This window comes from Schistocerca gregaria, chromosome 8 (assembly GCF_023897955.1).
Source record: "Schistocerca gregaria isolate iqSchGreg1 chromosome 8, iqSchGreg1.2, whole genome shotgun sequence".
Taxonomy (NCBI): Eukaryota; Metazoa; Arthropoda; class Insecta; order Orthoptera; family Acrididae; genus Schistocerca; species Schistocerca gregaria.
Window position 1 is genome coordinate 262,762,832 of NC_064927.1, and position 20,926 is coordinate 262,783,757.

Genomic DNA, 20,926 nt, shown 5'->3' on the forward strand with positions numbered 1-20,926 from the left:
CGTCCATTCGTTCAATACAATTTGAAACGAGACTCGTCCGACCGGTCAACATCTTTCCAGTCATCAACAGTCCAATGTCGTTGTTGACCGGCCCGGGCGAAGCGTAAATCTTTTCGTCGTGCCGGCACCAAGGGAACACGAGTCTGTCTTCAGCCCCAAAACCCCTTTTCGATGATGTTTCGTTGACTGGTTCGGACGCTGACACTTGTTGGCCCAGCACTGAAATCTGCACCAATTTGCGGAAGGCTTTCACTTCTGTCACGTTCAACGATTCTCTTCATTCCTCGTTGGTCCCGTTCTTACATGATCTTTTCCCGGCCGGAGCGCTGTCGCAGATTTGACGTTTTACTGGATTACTGATACTCATGGAAAACACGTGAAATGGTAATTCGGGAAAATCCCCGCTTCATCGCTATCTCAGAGATTCTGTTTCCCGTCGCTCTGCCTGTTTACATATCTCTGTATTTTAATACACATGCCTATACCAATTTATTTGAAGCTTCAGTGTATATCCTGAAGTATGTGTGGTAGAATGATATAGTTTGTAGGTGCATATAGGAGCATATGTGGATGTTGTTGTTATTGTCTTCAGTCCTGAGACTAGTTTGATGCAGCTCTCCATGCTACTTTATCCTGTGCAAGCTTCTTCATCTCCCAGTAGTTACTGCAACCTACATCCTTCTGAATCTGCTTAGTGTATTCACCTCTTGGTCTCCCTCTACGATTTTTACCCTCCACGCTGCCCTCCAATGCTAAATTTGTGATCCCTTAATGCCTCAGAACATGTCCTACCAACCAGTCCCTTCTTCTTGTCAAGTTGTGCCACAAACTCCTCTTCTCCCCAATTCTATTCAATACCTCCTCATCAGTTATGTGATCTACCCATCTAATCTTCAGCATTCTTCTGTAGCACAACATTTCAAAAGCTTCTATTCTCTTCTTGTCTAAACTATTTATCGTCCATGTTTCACTTCCATACATGGCTACACTCCAAACAAATACTTTCAGAAACAACTACCTGACACTTAAATCTATAATCGATGTTAACAAATTTCTCTTGTTCAGAAACGCTTTCCTTGACATTGCCAGTCTACTTTTTACATCCTCTCTACTTCGACCATCATCAGTTATTTTGCTCCCCAAATAGCAAAACTCCTTTACTACTTTAAGTGTCTTATTTCCTAAACTAATTCCCTCAGCATCACCCGACTTAATTCGACTACATTGCATTATCCTCGTTTTGCTTTTGTTAATGTTCATCTTATATCCTCCTTTCAAGACACTATCCATTCCGTTCAACTGCTCTTCCAAGTCCTTTGCTGTCTCTGACAGAATTACAATGTCATCGGCGAACCTCAACGTTTTTATTTCTCCTCCATGCACTTCAATACTTACTCCGAATTTTTCTTTTGTGTCTTATTGCTTGCTCAATATACAGGTTGAATAAGATCGGAGAGACGCTACAACCGTGCCTCACTCCCTTACCAATCACTGCTTCCCTTTCATACCCCTCGACTCGTATGAATGCCATCTGCTTTCTGTGCAAATTGTAAATAGCTCTTCGCTCCCTGTATTTTACCCCTGCCACCTTTAGAATTTGAAAGAGAGTATTCCAATCAACATTGTCAAAAGCTTTCCCTACGTCTACAAATGCTAGAAACGTAGGTTTGCCTTTCCTTAGTCTTTCTTCTAAGATAAGTCGTAGGGTCAGTATTGCCTCACGTGTTCCAACATTTCTGCGGAACACGTGAGGCAATACATATGTGGATAGTACCTATGAAATTTACTGCGAATAAAGTTAGCAGCACACAAGAAATACATGTAAACGTCATGCATGAGGCGGCATTTTTTCACGCAGCTCGTTGTTTATATCGTCATATCTACTGAACTATGATAGGCAGGTGATTCTTACCCACACAGCGATTGTTGCCTGACAGTAAATCGTATGTGTACCGAATTTGTTTGAAATCGGTCTAGTGGCTTAGGAGAAGGTGTGGAACGTACATACATCTACTTTTATTATATGTATGCTCGTATGCACGGATTAAACGTCGTGTGGCATTGCTGCTTGCGATTGTGGCGGTCTGTCTTTGTGTAGTAAGTCCATCCAAGTGCAAGCGTCAGCGGAAGGGGCTATACGAAATCCCCTGAGAATATGCGATGATTAACACTTATTATGTCCCCAGTACAAATTTTCTCGTCTAACTACGTGGGCTATTGAGTTAAAAACACCAGTGTGTAATATGTGTATACAGAGGGGTTCTAATGTTAGTTATTCATACTTCACGGACATTTGCAGTCAAATGGCGCTCACGAAACCTATCTGTGCGCCCTCTGTTTTGACTCTGCAGGCTGTAACTGTTCCGAGCTTAGACGTGAACATTGTTCGCAACATTCATTCTGGGTACAACTACACCTCACCGGCAAGTACATATTTCTGTTCAACAGATTGACCCATTTGACTGGGGCTGTATTCTGGAGCCGGCCGAGTTGGACGAGCGGTTCTAGGCGCTATAGTGTGGAACCGCGCGATCGCTACGGTCTCAGGTTCGAATCCTGCCACGGGCATGGATGTGTGTGATGTCCTTAGGTTAGTTAGGTTTAAGTAGTTCTAAGTTCTAGGGGACTGATGACCTCAGACGTTAAGTCCCATAGTGCTCAGAGCCATTTGAACCATTTTTATTCTGGTCCTACAGGAAGCCGAATGGATGTATTGACAGCTTTCAGCAGGGGCACATACTGCCCCTGTCGTGTCACCGAGGATAACAGGGAACGGACTGCTTGCATTAGGGCTAAGATTACGTGTGTCTCGGGCCATGCTATCGCTGTCACTACTACACCGCCATACATGGCTGCTCTGGTGTCGTGAAGGAGTCGACTGGTGAGCGCAATTGAGTTCTGTCGTCTTCAGTGATCAGAGTAGGTTCTGTTCGTACTCGAGTGATGAACGAACACGTGCATCACCAGATCTACGATATTTACGAACCGGGGCAAAAACTTGATAGTGGCGCCCTCCCTCACCCCCCCCCCCCCCAGCCAGATAGGACATCAAAAATTAAAAAAGATAGAATTTTTTTAAAAAAAATATCAATTTTGTAGCGCACATCTTTCTCAAAAGTTTGATATACAAAACATGTATGTTCGAGGAAATGTAAGACATGTTATTTGATCTTAAGTTTGCCAAAGTGCAGTGTCATGCATCTTCACACAGCATTTTCTATCGCACGTCACTGTATTGTGCTCTTTGGAATTCAAACGTGTATATTTTGTAATGGAAGCCATCAAGCCCACATTCAGAACAGTGGAAACTGAAATAACCTGTAGTGGCTCTCCTACCCCCAGTCAGCCGGTTTTACATCCTACCCCCTAACAAAATTTTGTCATAATCAGGCAAATGGTATAGGAATCAAGAGAAGACGAACAGACAAACAGATATTCAGTTTACCACGTTTTTATTAGGCCCTATCTTGTCTGCCTGTTTGGTACAAATTTTGCAGTTGATTTTAAATTAACTTTCAAATGAGTTGGAGACTTGAAATTTTAAACATACCTCGGAATTGGAGGATATTACAACATTAACTCGCTTCCTTGTTAGTATGTTTGGTGGTCGGGGGTGGGGTGAAAATTTGGCAACACTTGACATCTAGGCTGCCAAGCACAACAACCTGAACAGAGAGAGGGGAGAGGTGGAAATGGACAGAGAGTGGGGGGATGAGGAAAAGGACAGAGAGGGGGGAGGATGGGATGTACAGAGAGAGAGAGGATAGGAGGAGATAGGAGGGAGGTGGAAGTAGACATAGAGAGGGGGAAGGGGACGATTGTCAGAGAGAGGGGGGGAGAAGATGAACAGAGAGAGGGCAGAGGAGGAGATGGATAGAGTGATAGGGGAGAAAGAGATGGACCATGAGAATGAAAGGAGATGCAAAGAGAGAAAGGGGTAGGAGGACATGGACTGAAAGAGGAGTTGGCAGAGATAGAGAGATGGGGAGGAGAATATGTGTACAATATATGTGACATACGTCTACAAGGAAAAGGCAATAAATCTAGTATTGAAGTAAAAATCTTATAAAACCCTTGTATAATTAGTTTAGTTTGCTTCTTTATTTTATATTTTAGCAAAATAACAACCAAACAGATTGATGTGTTATTTGTAGGTAACACTATTCCGTTTCAGATATTATCAGGTGAAAAACATTGAAAAAGACCTCAAATTTAAAAGATCTTTCTTATAACCTGATGAGTATACTTAAAATCCATTGAAAAATTTCATACACACGACTAAAATTTAGAAAATAATCATGTAAATAAAAATAAATTATTAATATGCCATGTTCTTAAAACGTACTAAAAAGTATGAAATTATTTCTCCTATGCCTATACAGATTGCTAACCCCATACAGATAGCTGTTAAAATTTGTGAATATGAATTTTTAATAGCTATGAAAACATTTGTAAGATATGGGGCAGATGCAGTACAAATTGATTGTTTAATAGTACACCCCCTCAGTATTGAACATTGCATGTACCCCACAAATTTAGTTTTAAATCTTACAAGTATTTTCCTACCTATTCAAAATCCACAGTCGTAAGTTTTCAGGATTATCTGTATGGAGCTAGGAGAAATTATTGTATAGTTTTTAGTCGAATTTAAAAATGTGATGTCTTAAAAATTTATTTTTAATTAGTTACTTATTTATATACGTGGGACATTCGGAAAGTAAGGCCCAATAGATCGTGAAATGGAAATTACAGTGAAAATCCGATGAAACTTTGCATTTAATTGCCGGGTAGTGTCTTTAGAATTCCTGTTGATCACGTCACGTCTCTCTTTTGAGTTCTAAGCACACAGCTAGTACGTGAAGTTGCGTAGAACAATAGTGTCTCCTGCTAAGAACGCTGCGAGTTTTCGCCCGATTTCACGCAACCCCACTCATTTGTCGTACATTTGCATCTTCATGACATTTCTCGGCTGCACACGCAGGGGCAATGAGGATGCCCCTACTGCGTTTTCAGTGGGAGGTGTCTGATCACCCGTCGTACAGGCGGGACTTGTCTTCCTCTGATACTCATCTCTGCTCACGTGAGCCGCTCGCTGTGAAGACAACATTTTAGCACAGACAAGGATCTACAGACCATTGTAGAGAGATGGAAGAAAACACAGGCGGCTGCCTTTTATGACTGGTAATGGAAAGTTGCAACAACGTTACGACGAAGGCCGGCCGGAGTGGCCGAGCGGTTCTAGGCGCTACAGTCTGGAGCCGCGCGACCGCTACGGTCGCAGGTTCGAATCCTGCCTCAGGCATGGATGTGCGTGATGTCCTTAGGTTAGTTAGGTTTAAGTAGTTCTAAGATCTATGGGACTGATGACCACAGCAGTTAAGTCCCATAGTGGTCAGAGCTATTTGAACCATTTGTTACGACAAACGTATACGTTGGAGCGGCGACTATGTTCAGAGGTATCTGGAAGGTGTAGGAAACTTACAAATACACTACTGCCCATTGAAATTGCTACACCACGAAGATGACGTGGTACATAGACGAAATTTAAACGACAGGAAGAAGATGCTGTGATATGCAAATGTTTAGATTTTCAGAGCATTCATACGAGGTTGGCGTTGGTGGCGACACCTACAACGTGCTGACATGAAGAAAGTTTCCAACCGATTTCTCATACACAAACAGCAGTTGACCGACGTTGCCTGGTGAAACATTGCTGTGATGCCCCGTGTAAGGAAGATAAATGCGTACCATCAAATTTCCGACTTTGATAAAGGTCGGATTGTAGCCTATCGCGATTGTGGTTTATCGTATCGCGACATTGCTGTTTGCGTTGGTCGAGATCCAATTACTCTTAGCAGAATGTGGAATCGGTGGGTTCAGGAGGATAATACGGAACGCCGTGCTGTATCCCAACGGCCTTGTATCACTAGCAGTCGAGATGACAGGCATCTTACCCGCATGGCTGTAACGGATCGTGCAGCCACGTCTCGATCCTTGAATCAACAGATGGGAACGTTTTCAAGACAACAACCATCTGCACGAACAGTTCGACGACGTTTTCAGCAGCATGGACTATCAGGTCGGAGACCGTGGCTGCGGTTACCCTTGACGCTGCATCACAGGCAGGAGCGCCTGCCATGGTGTACTCAACGACGAACATGGGTGCACGAATGGCAAAACGTCATTTTTTCGATTAATCCAGGTTGTGTTTACAGCATCATGATGGTCGCATCCGTGTTTGGTGACATCGGGGTGAGCGCACTTTGGAAGCGTCTATTCGTCATCCCCATACTGGCGTATCACCCGGCGTGATGGTATGGGGGTGCCATTGGTTACACGTGTCGGTTACCTCTTGTTCGCATTGACGGCACTTTGAGTAGTGGACGTTGCATTTCAGATGTGATACGACCCGTGGCTCTACCCTTCTTTCGATCCCTGGGAAACCCCTACATTTCAGCAGGATAATGCACGATCGCATGTTGCAGGTCCTATACGAGCCTTTCTGGACACAGAAACTGTTCGACTGCTGCCCTGGCCAACAAATTCTCCAGATCTCTCACCAATTGAAAACGTCTGTGCAATGGTGGACGAGCAACTGGCTCGTCACAATACGGCAGTCACTACTCTTGATGAACTGTGGTATTGTGTTGAAGCTGCATGGGCAGCTGTACCTGTGCACGCGATCCATGCTCTCTTTGACTCAATGCCCAGGCGTATCAAGGCCGTTATTACGGCCAGAAGTGGTTGTTCTGGGTACTGATTTCTCAGGATTTACGCACGCAAGTTGCCTGAAAATGTAATCATATGTCAGTTCTAGTATAATATATATCCCCATTTATCATCGTCTTGGTGTAGCAGTTTTAATGGCCAGTAGTGTAATATCGCGCAACACAGGGCGATTTGGCCTCTCTGAGGTGACGGCAGCTCTCTGTACCGCAGGCAGCGGCTGCGGCGGCGCGTCCGGCAGCGGCTCGGGGGCGGCGTCGGCGGCGGCGGCGGCGGCGGCGGCGGCCGCGCTGGAGCAGCAGCAGCGCGAGCGGCGCCGCGACATCGTGACGCTGGTGCGCAAGCACTGGAAGTGCGCCTACGTGGAGTGCAGCGCCAAGTACAACTGGCGAGTCGTCGCCGTCTTCAAGGAGGTGACGCGCGCCGTCGACGCCGCCCTGCACTCCGCCAAGGACGCCACCTCGCCCATGATGGACAACTTGCACGGCGCGCTCGACCGCAACAAGTGCAGCATCCTGTGACGCCGGCGGCCCGCCGGGCAGCGCCGGCCGCCAAGGGGCGCGGCGCGGGCGCTCTCACCCCAGCAGTAGCAAATTCCGTCACGTCGCGCCAGGCCGAACACGGCAGTAACTAAAGAATCCCGGTTCGCTGGGCTCGTCCCGTGGCTCTACACCTACTTGAGAAATGCGTGAGATACCGTACAGTTTCCCAGATACGTGAGACGACACTACTTAAACAATTTGTAGTTCGAGCACTGGAATGACCCTACTGAATATCCTGTGCAGTCGCTCAAATCTTTCCAGATCAGACACGAGCCTTTGACACGTACATATGCATCTGATGGATCACTCGTGCAGACCCTTAAAATTCCTCGTGTAGCGGTGCATTTCTGAAATTTGTCACATAGCAGTTCATATACTAACAAGATATTAACACTGTCCAGAAATGAATATATTCAGCACATCTTCAAATTGGTACGTCACACTGGTCCAAACCGAGCACAGTGGACAGCCAAAACCAATGTACCCCGATTCATTGGACTCATTTCGTATCTGCCCGAACAACGAGCAATATACGTAGTTCCATATTTCTCCGAGATATAAGACCGAAACCACTTGTACTTTTGTGTGTTGGAATGACTCTAATTACTATCATGTTAAAGCAATGGGTCATAATAAGGATAAAACCTTGAGGACAGAGTCGACTGACTAAATGTCATCTGAATAAGCAAACTTGTGTCCCACTGCACCTAAACCGAAGCACTGACTCTGGTCTTCATAGACAGGTGTCAGCCCCATACACACACAAATATAAATTCGGTCATCAATGATGCAAGCGCACGTAATTTCTTGTGTCCATAAATGATGTCCATGGCGACAGCAAAACGTACACTAACAAGACATATATACTGTATAGAAGTGTAGAAATTCCATAATTCTGTGTGTAGCCACCCGAAGTGGCCGAACAGTTCTAGGCGCTACAGTCTGGAACCGCGCGACCACTACGGTCGCAGGTTCGAATACTGCCTCGGGCATGGATGTGTGTGATGTCCTTAGGTTAGTTAGGTTTAAGTAGTTGTAAGTTCTAGGGGACTGATGATCTCAGAAGTTAACTCCCACAGTGCTCAGAGCCATTTGAACCAATTCTGTGTATAGATATGACTGGTAAACTAAAATACGACCCTAGTGTACTAGGCTGTCTCGTCGCTGTTTCTAAGAAATGTGTCTAGTGCCATACAATTTCCCAGGTGTATGGCCCGATATGACTACACATATTTGAGGTTTTGAGCCCTGAATTTACTCTAACGATTGTCCCAATAACGGAATGGTTTGCAGTACGATCAAGTCCCTGAGTACAGGTTTCCATCAGCTAAATTTCCTCCTACTGAGGAGAACCCGTGTCTCATTGCTGCAGAAGCGAAGCCATGGCTGAAGTGCTCCGCACAGGTGAGAGCCCCTATGCGAACACATAAGTATGTACATTTGTGAATCACTAATGTTTGGGCCATAAAATTCCTCGCAGGGTAGCACACTTCCGGAAAATTTCGAAATGCATTTGATGCTAGTTTTCTGAGGCTCGTGACAAAATCAGTATATACCCTAACAGGTTATCAACACCCTCCACACGTGAAGTCCAGTGAACCGTCATAAGCAACGCACCCACCTTCATTCGATTACTCTCACGGCTGTCCCTACCTTCAGTACTGTTTGCAGTACCCTATAATTTCCAAGTTGTATGAGTTATTATGACTAACAGTACTTGTGATTTGGAGCAGTGAATTACCTTAATGACTATCGGAATAAAGGTAGCACCGAGCATCCCAAATTATGTTTTCTGCGAGTAATCAAACTAACTTCCACAGGATGGAGGCAGAATGCAGGGCAGCCATTAAAATCAGGGGCCAGGAAGTCATCTACTTCGACTGTATTATAAAGAGCATAGCTTATTTGATGACTACCGTAAATACAAATAACACCAAATACATTACTTTCAGACATTTAATGGAACTATGAAGCACAGCAATCATCTCCCTCGGGTTGCAGGAAATATTCATCCCGACAACAATCTGAAATATATCTCGAACTTTGAGCAAATGACTAGGCAGATATGAGTGCTGAACATCTCAGTTGTACTCTTCATTACCATAATTAGAAATATCTACTAGATGAAAGTATGAAATGTGCTACCCACGCACATAAGGCTCACATATGAAGATACTGGAATATGGAGAGATGCCCAAAATGCCTATGTTTACTCCAAAGCATACATTTAACTTCGATTCCTTGATACCTAATGGGGTAGGGCATACTTGTTATTAATCACCTCGTACTGCGTATTTGGAGGAGAATCTAGTATTTAGATGTTCTGAATGTGCATCGAACAAGAACCTGTTATATTGATTGGAAGAGTGGGGATGATTAGGTCCAATATCAGGAACACAAACCTTTCTCTGAAGTTCACAGTACATAAGAGGCACATTTAATATGTCATTCTCAACGTCCAACGGACCAAAAAATGTGTCTATTGGGATTCCGGGAGTGTTCCAGAACCAACCGAAAAATATCAAATCACTTTATGCCATCGTCATCAGGAGCTGTGTTAAATTGTAGATGAAAATCAGTAAAATGGAAATAGAGCTGACTGCTTCTTGATAATTCGATAAGTAACACTTAACATAATATGTGCATATCTGCTGCTCAAAGCACCGACAGCTAGAATCCAGTAAGTAAAGGTTCAGTGTCACTTAGGGCAAACATTGTTACAGGTATAAAGACTAACAGCCATGGCCTAAAAAAGATAACAGCCTACCAAACATGTTTCTCAATAAAAAAGGTAATGTAGTTGATTTACTGCACCATTCCAAGGGAACAGACTCCCAGGAAAATTAACCTCGAAAAATTTAACAAAAATGTGTGAAATAATACTGGTAAGCAGGAACATATTTCCAAGAAAGGCTTTCTACTTTGGCCTGTGATACTGTGAATTCATTTTGTATTAACTTTGAATATTTTTATTCCTCGTAACATTTAACACTTCATGTCAGATAACGATATACATTGAAGAAAGTAAACAATAAAAGTACAAGATGCCCTGGAAAATACACAGGAAATCTGAAAAATGCTGACTTCTGAACATACACGCTTACCCCGGCGCGACGTAGAAGGTTTCTCGACAAGAAAATTGTAAAAAAAACTAGCCGCTGCAAAATAACTGAAATATCTAATCTGAATGAGCTACTAGGTAAGCGAAGGTCGTTGGCTATAAATTCTGGTACATGCTGTCACCTTCAGTACAATTATCTGCTACAAAAGCCGTAATGTCTTGTAGTTTTCAATATAAAGCACGAAATCGAACACAGTTTGTATTAATTCATTCATCCTTACAGCGCAATCACTTCTTAGTAGCCAGTCTAAGGTTTTCACCTTGACGTGACACCGAAAATATGCACGCCGTGTCAAATGGTTAGGATGCACGACACTCCACGCAGAATTTTGTTCTTCGAAAATAAAATCACAGTTTGCACAGAAAAAAATTAGAATTCCTGTAATTGTCATTTATTTCTATACTTGTAAATTTTCTGACACCTCAGAAGATCCTAAATTCAGCTGTTCCTCGGAATTTATAAATCTGTATAGAGTTCATAGCGACACGACGACTCACACTTCCCGACTCACGCTCGGAGTACAGCCCCAGTCCTAAGGCACATCAAATCTTCTTCTAGTTGGCTGAATCCCTACGCAGTCAGTCAGCTTTCAGTATTGATCCACCCAACCCGGTGTATTCCGTCCCTGTGTCGGTCCCGTTCCGAAATTCATTTAGACAAAATTATCACATAATATGTTTCAGAAAAAAATCTGAAATAAGTTTGAAGATTCCAGAGTATCGTAAACTAGATTCTTTACAATACGCAATTTCCCCTCCGTAAGTGATTCATAATTGCAACACATACGCAAATTTCCATGTTCATACACCCTTCGTTACGATTACACTGCTTCATACATCACATATAAGTAACATTTATCCTCTCATTCGCTCTAGCAACAGAACAAATGAAATTAGAACTGTTTAACACAATTCATAATTTTAGCAAAACATAAATTATTACGTAAAATTGTATTCTAAAGAATGTGTTTTAATGAGTTATTGAAGGATGTATATCAAGTCTGCGCTCTTTTCTGACTTTTACCCGTCATAAATAACTTTCAAGAAGTTAAGTTATTAATGAAAGTTATGAAGTCGGTGTTTTATATAATTTTATGTGTCTTAAAAAGTATTTTAGATAAGATGCTGACATTATTACTGGGGTTAGCTACTAGCAATATAAAATGTTGTACAAAATTTTATTTTATTTTTCGTATGATTGAGGTCTGATTTAAGTTATAATAATGACTGTAATATTCTCTCGCTCTTAACGTACCAATACTCAGTTCAGCTGCAGATACCGGCGAAATCACACATCTGTCAATGTTAATTCATGTCTCATTGCATGTATCAAGTTAGCTCCCGTATAATTGTATACGGTCGATGTGCATTGCTGCGCAACAAAGTCTTACTGTGCCACTGAAATTTTTACAATATTGAGAATTTGGATAGCTTTGATTACAAAAAAATGGCTCTGAGCACTATGTGACTTAACTTCTGAGGTCATCAATCGCATAGAACTTAGAACTAATTAAACCTAACTAACCTAAGTACATCACACACATGCATGCCCGAAGCAGGATTCGAACCTGCGACCGTAGCGGTCGCTCGGCTCCAGACTGTAGCGCATATAACCGCACGGCCACTCCGGCTGGCCTATGATTACAACTCTGATTTTGAATATCAGGACTGTTTAATATCTAACACATTAAAATCTTAGGCTTTTATCGCTGAGTAGGAATATCTCTGGAATGAGCGTCAGATGCACAGTACACAACTTTTGTTGTCAACATAGCATGAGTCCATACGTCTAGAGACAATAATGTGGCGTAAAGTTTATCCGTCATCACTCGGAAAAATTCGAGTGCCATTACAGCAGACGCAAGAAAATATCGGTCAAAAGTGTCGTGGATTTTGTACATGCAGCTGATAGGAAAGTGACAATGTACATTCAGCACTTTGTATGTCACTCGTGTGGGTTTCGGGTGACAATTCACTCACAGTAACCTTTGCCTGTCGTTAAATACCACTAAAAGAAGACCGATTGGCCACCTGTATAAGTGGCCCCCAATTTCGCCAGCAGCGTTATCCGAGGGTGGACGAGCGAATTTAGATCAGGGTACCCTTTTGTCCTTGGGGTGATAAATCTCCCCTAAAGGCGGATGAACCACTGCACCTTGATCAACGTCACAGAATGAAGAAAACAATGGCAAACAACTACAATTAGGATCTTAAGAATATTCCAAATAGAATCCAACCCTGGAAGTTGACTTAACGAGGAATTAAGTACTGATCATGGATCTCCTAACTCAAGATCTGACAGGCGAGGTGAAGACTTCTCAGGTCATAACCAAGCGAAATATCACTACAACGGCCTGAAGATGGAAACATGAAATGTACGAACACAAAATGCGGGAAAACTGAATGAAGTGAAAGACCAGTAATTACGATGTCTGCAACTGGTTAATGATAGTTAAAATAAATAGAGCACCTGCAGACTTGGTAATACTTCAGATATGATTACCAACTTTGGCTCGTGACTAGTAAGATGTGGAGACTGGGTATGAAGATAATAATAAACTATTACAACAGAGAAAAACAAAGAAATCGTCGAAATAATCATCCATTTTAATGCACCAGTGGAGTTCCATAGAGGCATTAAAACTGTAGGAAATTTTGACTGCGGGGGAAATAAATGTGAGAGGTGGTAGAGTTCTGCAGTCAAAATTATATGGTTATTACAAATTATTTGAAGTTACTCTTAGAAGAAGATGCATGTGGGAGGCGCCGAACAAAAGATGATTGCTATTAGATTGAATACTAGTGAAGCAAAAGAACAGGAGTCAGATAAAACCATACCAAAGTTATCCAGGTAGGTCCAGACACTGATAGTGACCATGTACTTGAGTTAGCCAAATCCAGCATTAGATTTAAAAGAACCAAGAGATTTTGTTAGAAATAAATGGAGAGTAGAAGGCTCGAAAGAAGAATCAACAAAGATGGCTTTTGAAGAAACGACCAGGAAGAATACATAGTGAAGTGACCAGACAATACAGTGGCGTTATATGAAGATGAAGATAGCTTAAGTAAAAATGAGGTTTTAGGAAAAAGGGAACTCGTACTCAGTAAACCTAGGGTGACAGAAGAAGCACTGTTCCTAACTCGGGAAAGGAGCACACTCAGATAGGAAAACAATGTAGGTGACTTAAGATGAAATAAAAATCACACAACAACCAAGCCCAGAGAAGAAAAAGAGACATGAGTCAAAAGTAATGCTGCAAAAGCAGCAGGAAATAGGAAAAAAGCAAAAAAAAAGTCAAATGTATACGAAAATCAGTGTCCTTCAGTGCGAAGCTAGAACTAAATCTGTAGTAATTAAATATCTAGAGGGAATGTTACTAATAGACGGCGAAGAGATACGTATTCGTTGGAAAGAATAGCTGTAAAACTGTGCTATGAAATATTTCTACCAAAGGATGATCGACTAATTAACAACATTAAAGACGACAGTGTATTGAGTGACTTCATTCAGTGAGAGATGAAGTTATTAGTGGTCCCTCATGAGCGGAAAATCAGATGTTAATAATTGAAACAGTGACGGACGAAGTGGCTTAGGTAAGGAATGTTGTAAAGTAAACATCTACCCACATTTACAGTTTTTCTCAGAATTGACTAGCAACAGAAATTCCAACTGCAACGAAGTTCATTATGAGAAACTGAGAAACATGGTCTATTTTTTTTTTAAGTTAGCTGTATAAAACGATACGGAAAAACCCCAAATTACTAGACGCACAGACAGTACTCTCTACCGCGTACGTGAGTCGGTAAATTTCGTCAGCTGTTATTCTTTCTAGGCGATACACATTTTCTTCGTTTCAGATTTTCATAAAAAACAACAAATCAGAAGAAATTACCTGTTACAAGGTACGTAATATGAGTTACAGGCATGTATGCACGTAATCTTCCAGAACTGAGTGAATGGAAAGAACGTTACATCGTTTCTTTTGTTCGTTGGTCAACGTACCATCATAATCCTGTCTATTTACAAAAACGTATCTTCATATAAACAAAATGTAGCGCGCGGGCTCAAGTTGAACCTTTACTTTGAACTCCCATTTTAGTGTCTCGATCCGTTTCACGATTTTCTACCCAGAACGACAAAAAAAGCCTTTCACCAGGGCGTTTCAGACTATGTGGAACAGTTGATCTGCCAAGTACCGATTGAGAATAGAATATTCATATATAACGAGGATACACGAAATACCAACTGAACCGCGAGTTCATGTCAGTTCATAGTTGAGAATCAATTTCGTTTTCAGTCTTCAGTTCCAGTATTGGCGAACCTACGAGGATATGAACAAAAGTCGAGGTTTTCTTGTTTCTGCAGTTACCACAAAGCTGATGACTTAGCTTCCAGCCAAAGCTCGAGAATGAATGCCCTGGAACAGGAATAAAGTCCTGCAGAATTTATACTGAAGCTGAACAGCTCGCGGCGAAAGTTTATTTTCATTTGAAGGGTGAAGCTACTTAACAAGTTCGGTGCTCATGGCGCTAATTAAGTTAAGTGCCCTGTCTAATTAACAGCAATACAAAACGCAACTTTTAATTACAGTTATGATGGAATTAACTGTTACTCTTTTTTATGAAATTAAAATGTTATGTTGGTTGTTTCAAAATCTTTGTATTTACTTCCCAGTTGCCCTCTAGATGTAGTTATTTTACTTTTCAGGTTACCAGCTGAGGAAACCCCAGTTATTTCTTCTGCAAAGTTGTTTGCTACAAGGTGGCATAAGTAACTTGTGGCAACATGAAACCGAAGTTAAATTTCGTTACAACGCATCAGACATTCGACGATCACTGTGTAGACGTTCGTTGGGCTATTATGATCGATGAATGCTGGTGGAAATCACCTGCAATGTGGCCATGTACATATTCACAGCAAAAATAGTTATGGGTTTGTGTCATACAGGATAAGATTAAGTTGGTAAATAATTTCGTAATGTTTTCCCATACGTTTGATAAACACAATAGATACACATAACAGAGACTTAATATATTCTAGTTCACTAGTTACAACAGTGTGCCAACGCTGGGGTAACTTTTCGATCCCACGACTGTGGAATGCACATGGTTTTGAGGCGAAGAACTCGTCGAGACATGTTTGGAGAGCATTTTCAGCCGGAAAGGAAGTTCCTTGAAGGTTGATCGACATAGAGTGGAAAAGGTGTAAACTTGAGGTCACAAGATCAGGTGAATAAGGTGGGTGTGGAATGACTTCCCAGCTCAACTCCTTTTTTTTTCAGTCTGGCAGAATGCGGGCCCGCCTTGTCGTGGAGTAGCATCATTTCACGCAGACTTTCTCGTTGTTCGAGGATTGCGTCTGCAAGATATCTCAGTTGTTGACAATAAATTTCAGCAGTGACGGTTATATCTCGGAGAAACAGTTCGTAGTACGTCCATTCAGTGAACACAATACAGAGAAACCGTCTTTATTTTGTGAACATATCCACAGCAAGTGACCAAAAACGTGCACAGCACGCTTTCGGACGCACTCACTACGGATTCTACTAAGATCGAAGACGGCTAGTAATAAGTCACAGGTTTTGAAATCGGAAGATGTAGGCTTCCTTTTTGGCAAACTCCTTCTGTTCCCTCTTGGAAGACTTTTGATCTAGTTAATCGTGCTATCGGAGCTATAAGAGTTCCAAAGGCTTCTTATTCTACGCAGTATTTAGTACCAACTGGATAGAAAGACAGATGAATCCTTTACACTAGAAGAACAAAATGGTTTTAGAAATAGGCATTCTTGTAGCGACAGTATCACTGTAGTACGTGTTGCGATTGTAGTAACTGAATGCTCCAAAAAAATGCATCCCAAATATCCACACTAGGAGAAAACTGTTTCTCTGTTATGGTTCCTTAATGGTGGCTGAACTGAATGCTCTCAAACACTTGTTCCATTGGGTGACACAATAACAAAGATTGGCAATACAATTAGAAATAACAAATAACATTTATTGAGAGTGTATTACAAAATGATATGTAAGTTATTTGATACGTGGCACTTGATGGCATAACGCTAATACAATTAAATCTAAATGACTTTGTTGCCTCTCGCCAGTCTACACATTGTCACAGTAACTGATTATAACTGAACAAACACTCTACACTGAGGTGACAAAAGTCGTGGGGTAGCGACGTGAACATACGTAGGTTCGAACTGAAACAGTGGCAACACTGCTGTGGAGACACTATGCAATGGAATCAATTATTGTTGCTGATAGCACACATTGTTGACATACCTACCTTACGTCTGAGCAAATGGACTCGCCCGTCCCACGTCACCGGTATGCGTACAATCGAGGGAAACACAGTTACTTGTGAGCGATCGTTCTAACGTAACGGTGTCACTATGTTTTCGAAATAGGAACAACGGAGTTGGATGAAGATTGAATGTGCCAGAGGTCGTCCAACGCGACAGTGTCATCAAGGTCTTCAAGACGCGTGCTGGGAATCGGCATTGCCGTACAGAACAGTGGCATGCTAGGTAACAGCCTCCAACGAAGGTCGACAAACTGTGGCAGACATGCATCGGGCAGGACGTCCTAGCGTCTCTGAAGTAGAACTGCATACTGTTGCCGTGATAGTGGACAGTGATCGACGCCATACGATTCGTGAGCTCGCGCACGAAACCGGATTACCGCATACGTCTGTGCTTCGCATCATGAAGAAGGCCTGGGTATGCGAAAAACTGCATCACGATGGGTTCCACATGAACTGACGGAAATGCAGAAATGGATGCGTTACGACGCTGCTCAGACGCACTTGGAGCGCTATAAGCACGAAGGAGAGGCTTTCTTATGCCGTATCGTTAACACTGGGTAAGACATGGGCCACATCGTACGAGCCTAAACTGAAAGGGCAATCCATCGAATGGCGTCATTATGGGTCGCCGCGAAAGTCGAAAGCACGCCAGAGCCCCAGTATGGTGAAAGTTACGGTGATTCTCGTGTACGACTGTGATGGTGTTATCCTAACGCATTACGTACCTCCACGGCACACCATCAATGCACAGTATTACTGTTCGTTTTTGGAGCATCACCTACGACCAGCTTTGCGAAAGAAGCGGCTACACTTTCTGCGCGACCCATCCATCATTTTGCACGACAATGCGCAAGCGCATACAGTGCAAGTTGTGGCTGCTCTGTTCGGTCGATGGGACTGGGAAGTACTGTACCATCCACCATACTCCCCCGACGTAAGTCCGTGTGAGTTTGATTTGATTCGTGGCATTCGCTTCGGAACTGTTCCATAGATTCGACAGGCAGTAGACCGCTCCTTTCGCACCATCAACAGAACAGGATCTGCTAACGGCATACTACGCCTTCCACGTTGCTGGCAAATGGTTCTACACAACACTGGTGACTACTTTGAAGGACAGTAACAGGTGCAAACGCGTAACTCTTCTGTATCGGTTGTGAAAAAATAGTGCCATTATTCACACTACTGGCCATTGCTACACCAAGAAGAAATGCAGATGATAAACGGCTATTCATTGGACAAATATATTATACTAGAACTGACATTGATTACATTTTCACTCAATTTGGGTGCATAGATCCAGAGAAATCAATACCCAGAACAACCACCTCTGGCCGTAATAACGGCCTTCATACGCCTGGGCATTGAGTCAAACAGAGGTTGGATGGCGTGTACAGATACTGCTGCCAATGCAGCTTCAACACGATACCACAGTTCATCAAGAGTAGTGACTGGCGTATTGTGCCGAGCCAGTTGCTCGGTCACCATTGACCAGGCGTTTTCAATTGATGAGAGATCTGAAGACTGTGCTGGCCAGGGCAGCAGTCGAACATTTTCTGTATCCAGAAAGATTCGTACAGGACCTGCAACATACGGTCGTGCATTATCCTGTTGAAATGGAGGGTTTCGCAGGGATCGAAGAATGGTAGAGCCACGGGTCGTAACACATCTGAAATGTAACGTCCACTGTTCAAAGTGCAGTCATTGCGAAGAAGAGGTGACCGATACGGGTTAGCAATGCCATCCCATACCATCACGCCGGGTGGTATGCCAGTACGGCGATGACGAATACACGCTTCCAATGTGCGTTCACCGCGATGTCGCCAAACACGGATGCGACCATCATGATACTGTAAACAGAACCTGGATTCATCCAAAAAATGACGTTTTGCCATTCGTGCACCCAGGTTCGTTGTTGAGTACACTAGTGCAGGCGCTCCTGACTGTGATGCAGCGTCAAGGGTAACCGCAGCCACGGTCTCCGACCTGATAGTCCATGCTGCTGCGAACGTCGTCGAACTGTTCGTGCAGATTGTTGTTGTCTTGCAGACGTCCCCATCTGTTGACTCAGGGATAGGGACATGGCTGCACGATCCGTTACAGCCGTGCGGATAAGATGCCTGTCATCTCGAGTGCTAGTGATACGTGGCCGTTTGGATACAGCATGGCGTTCCGTATTATCCTCCTGAACCCACAGATTCCATATTCTGCTAACAGTCATTGGATCTCGACGAACGCGAGCAGCAATGTCGCGATACGATAAACAGCAATCGCGATAGGCTACGATCCGACCTTTATCAAAGTCGGAAACGTGATGGTACGCATTTCTCCTCCTCACACGAAGCATCACAACACCGTTTCATCAGGCAACGCCGGTTAACTGCTGATTGTGTATGAGAAATCGAATGGAGACTTTGCTCATGTCAGCACGTTATAGGTGTCGCCACCGGCGGCAACCTTGTGTGAATGCTCTGAAAAGCTAATCATTTACATATCACAGCATCTTCTTCCTGTCGGTTAAATTTCGGGTCTGTAGCACGTCTTCTTCGTGGTGTAGCAATTTTAATTGCCAGCAGTGTATGTTCCAACCCTCGTATGCAGATGACGGTAGTAAAGTTTACACAAGCTACAAATGGTCAGTGCATTGTGTGGAGCTGTCATTTGTACTCTAGAGACTCATGTGAGAAGGTTTCCGACGTGATTACGGCCGCACTACGTATATTAATAGACTTTGAAAGAGGAATGATAGATGAAGCATGGGATATTCAATAGAAATAGTTGGGAATTCAGTATCCAGAGATTCACAGTGTCAAAAATGTGACACCTCACCAGGGAAAACGCAGTGTCGACGGCCTTCACTTAACTCCCGAGAGCTTCTGCATCTGAGTAGGTCTGTCAGTGCTAACAGACATGCAACACTGCGTGAAATAGTTGCAGAAGTCAATGTGGAACGTGCGAGGAACGTATCCGTTAGGACATTGTGGCGAAATCTACCGTTAACGGACTATAGTAGCAGAGACCGACGCGAACGCCTGTTCTAACAGCACGACACCGCCCACAGAACTTCTCCTGGGCTCGTGGCCATATCGGTTGGGCCCTAGACGTCAGGGAAACCGTGACCTGGTCAGATGAGTCCCTTTGGTAGGAGCTGGTAGTAGGGCTCGAATGTGATGTAGACCGCACATAGCCATGGAATAAAGTTGTCCACAAGGAACTGTGCAAGCTGGTGGTGTCTCCATTGTGGTGTGGTGTGGTGTGGTGTGGACTGATCATTGACTGGAAAAAGTAATGTTCGGCTACTTGGAGACAATTTTCAGACATTCACGTACATCATGTTCCCAAACAACGATGGGATTTTTGTGTATCACAAAGCTCCATGTCACCATCCCACAATTTTTCGCGACTGCTTTGAGGAACGTTCTGGCCAAATCGCAAGCACGACATGAATCCTGTCGAACATTTATGGAGCACAATCGAGAGCTCAGTTCATGCACAAAATGCCGCACCGACAATACTTTCGCAGTTATGGATGGCTGTAGAAACAGCCAGGCTCAAAATTTCTGCTGAGGATGTCTAACGACATGTTGAGCCCCTGCCATATGGAGTTAGTGTTCGGGCAAAAGGATATCCGACAGGATATTAAGAGGTATCCCATGACTTTTATCACCTCAGTGTGTATAAATAAGTAAAGTAATTATCCACCTAATGTTGAAAATATGGTAATAACTTTTGCACTCATTTAATTTCAGAATAATTAACATCTTTAACTGGAACATTGATACTGAAATAAAATGCCATATTTTGAGAGATTACCTAGCATAGTATAATATAAGTTACTGTTTTATCTAAAAGTCCTCCGTCAAACAAATCTTATTCTTCTATTCGGTTATTCTGAAATGGAAATATTTAATTGTAACTAATTAAAGTCCAGCAAACAGCAATTGGTAGTTCTAATAATTGTAATGATATAAAAGAGAAAGTATTGGAAGGCATTTTAGTCAATCCGCAGAAGGTTATATTGTAAGAAAGACTTGTGCCTGAAATTATTGCACAATGTACGCAGACGAGTTAGTGTAAATCACAAGTGATAAAAGGTGATCTGCCAGGATAGCCGAGAGCGCTAACACTCTGCTTACTGGACTCGGGTAGGCTCGCCGCCAGAGATCGAATCCACCTGGCGGATTAACAACGAGGGCCAGTGTGCTGGCCAGCCTGGATGTGGTTTTTTTAGGCGGTT

The 20,926-nt window shown here is 43.0% G+C and overlaps 1 protein-coding gene across 1 annotated transcript in view; it reads left to right on the plus strand.

Moving 5' to 3' along the window:
• LOC126285144 (ras-like protein family member 10B) overlaps window positions 1-15,044 on the plus strand; it is a 234,204-nt gene extending 219,160 nt beyond the window's left edge. The window contains exon 5 of the mRNA XM_049984460.1: window positions 6,944-15,044. Within this exon, the coding sequence (XP_049840417.1) occupies window positions 6,944-7,247 (304 nt within the window). The 3' untranslated portion in view covers window positions 7,248-15,044. The remainder of the gene's footprint in view (window positions 1-6,943) is intronic.
• The last annotated feature ends 5,882 nt before the right edge of the window (window positions 15,045-20,926 follow it).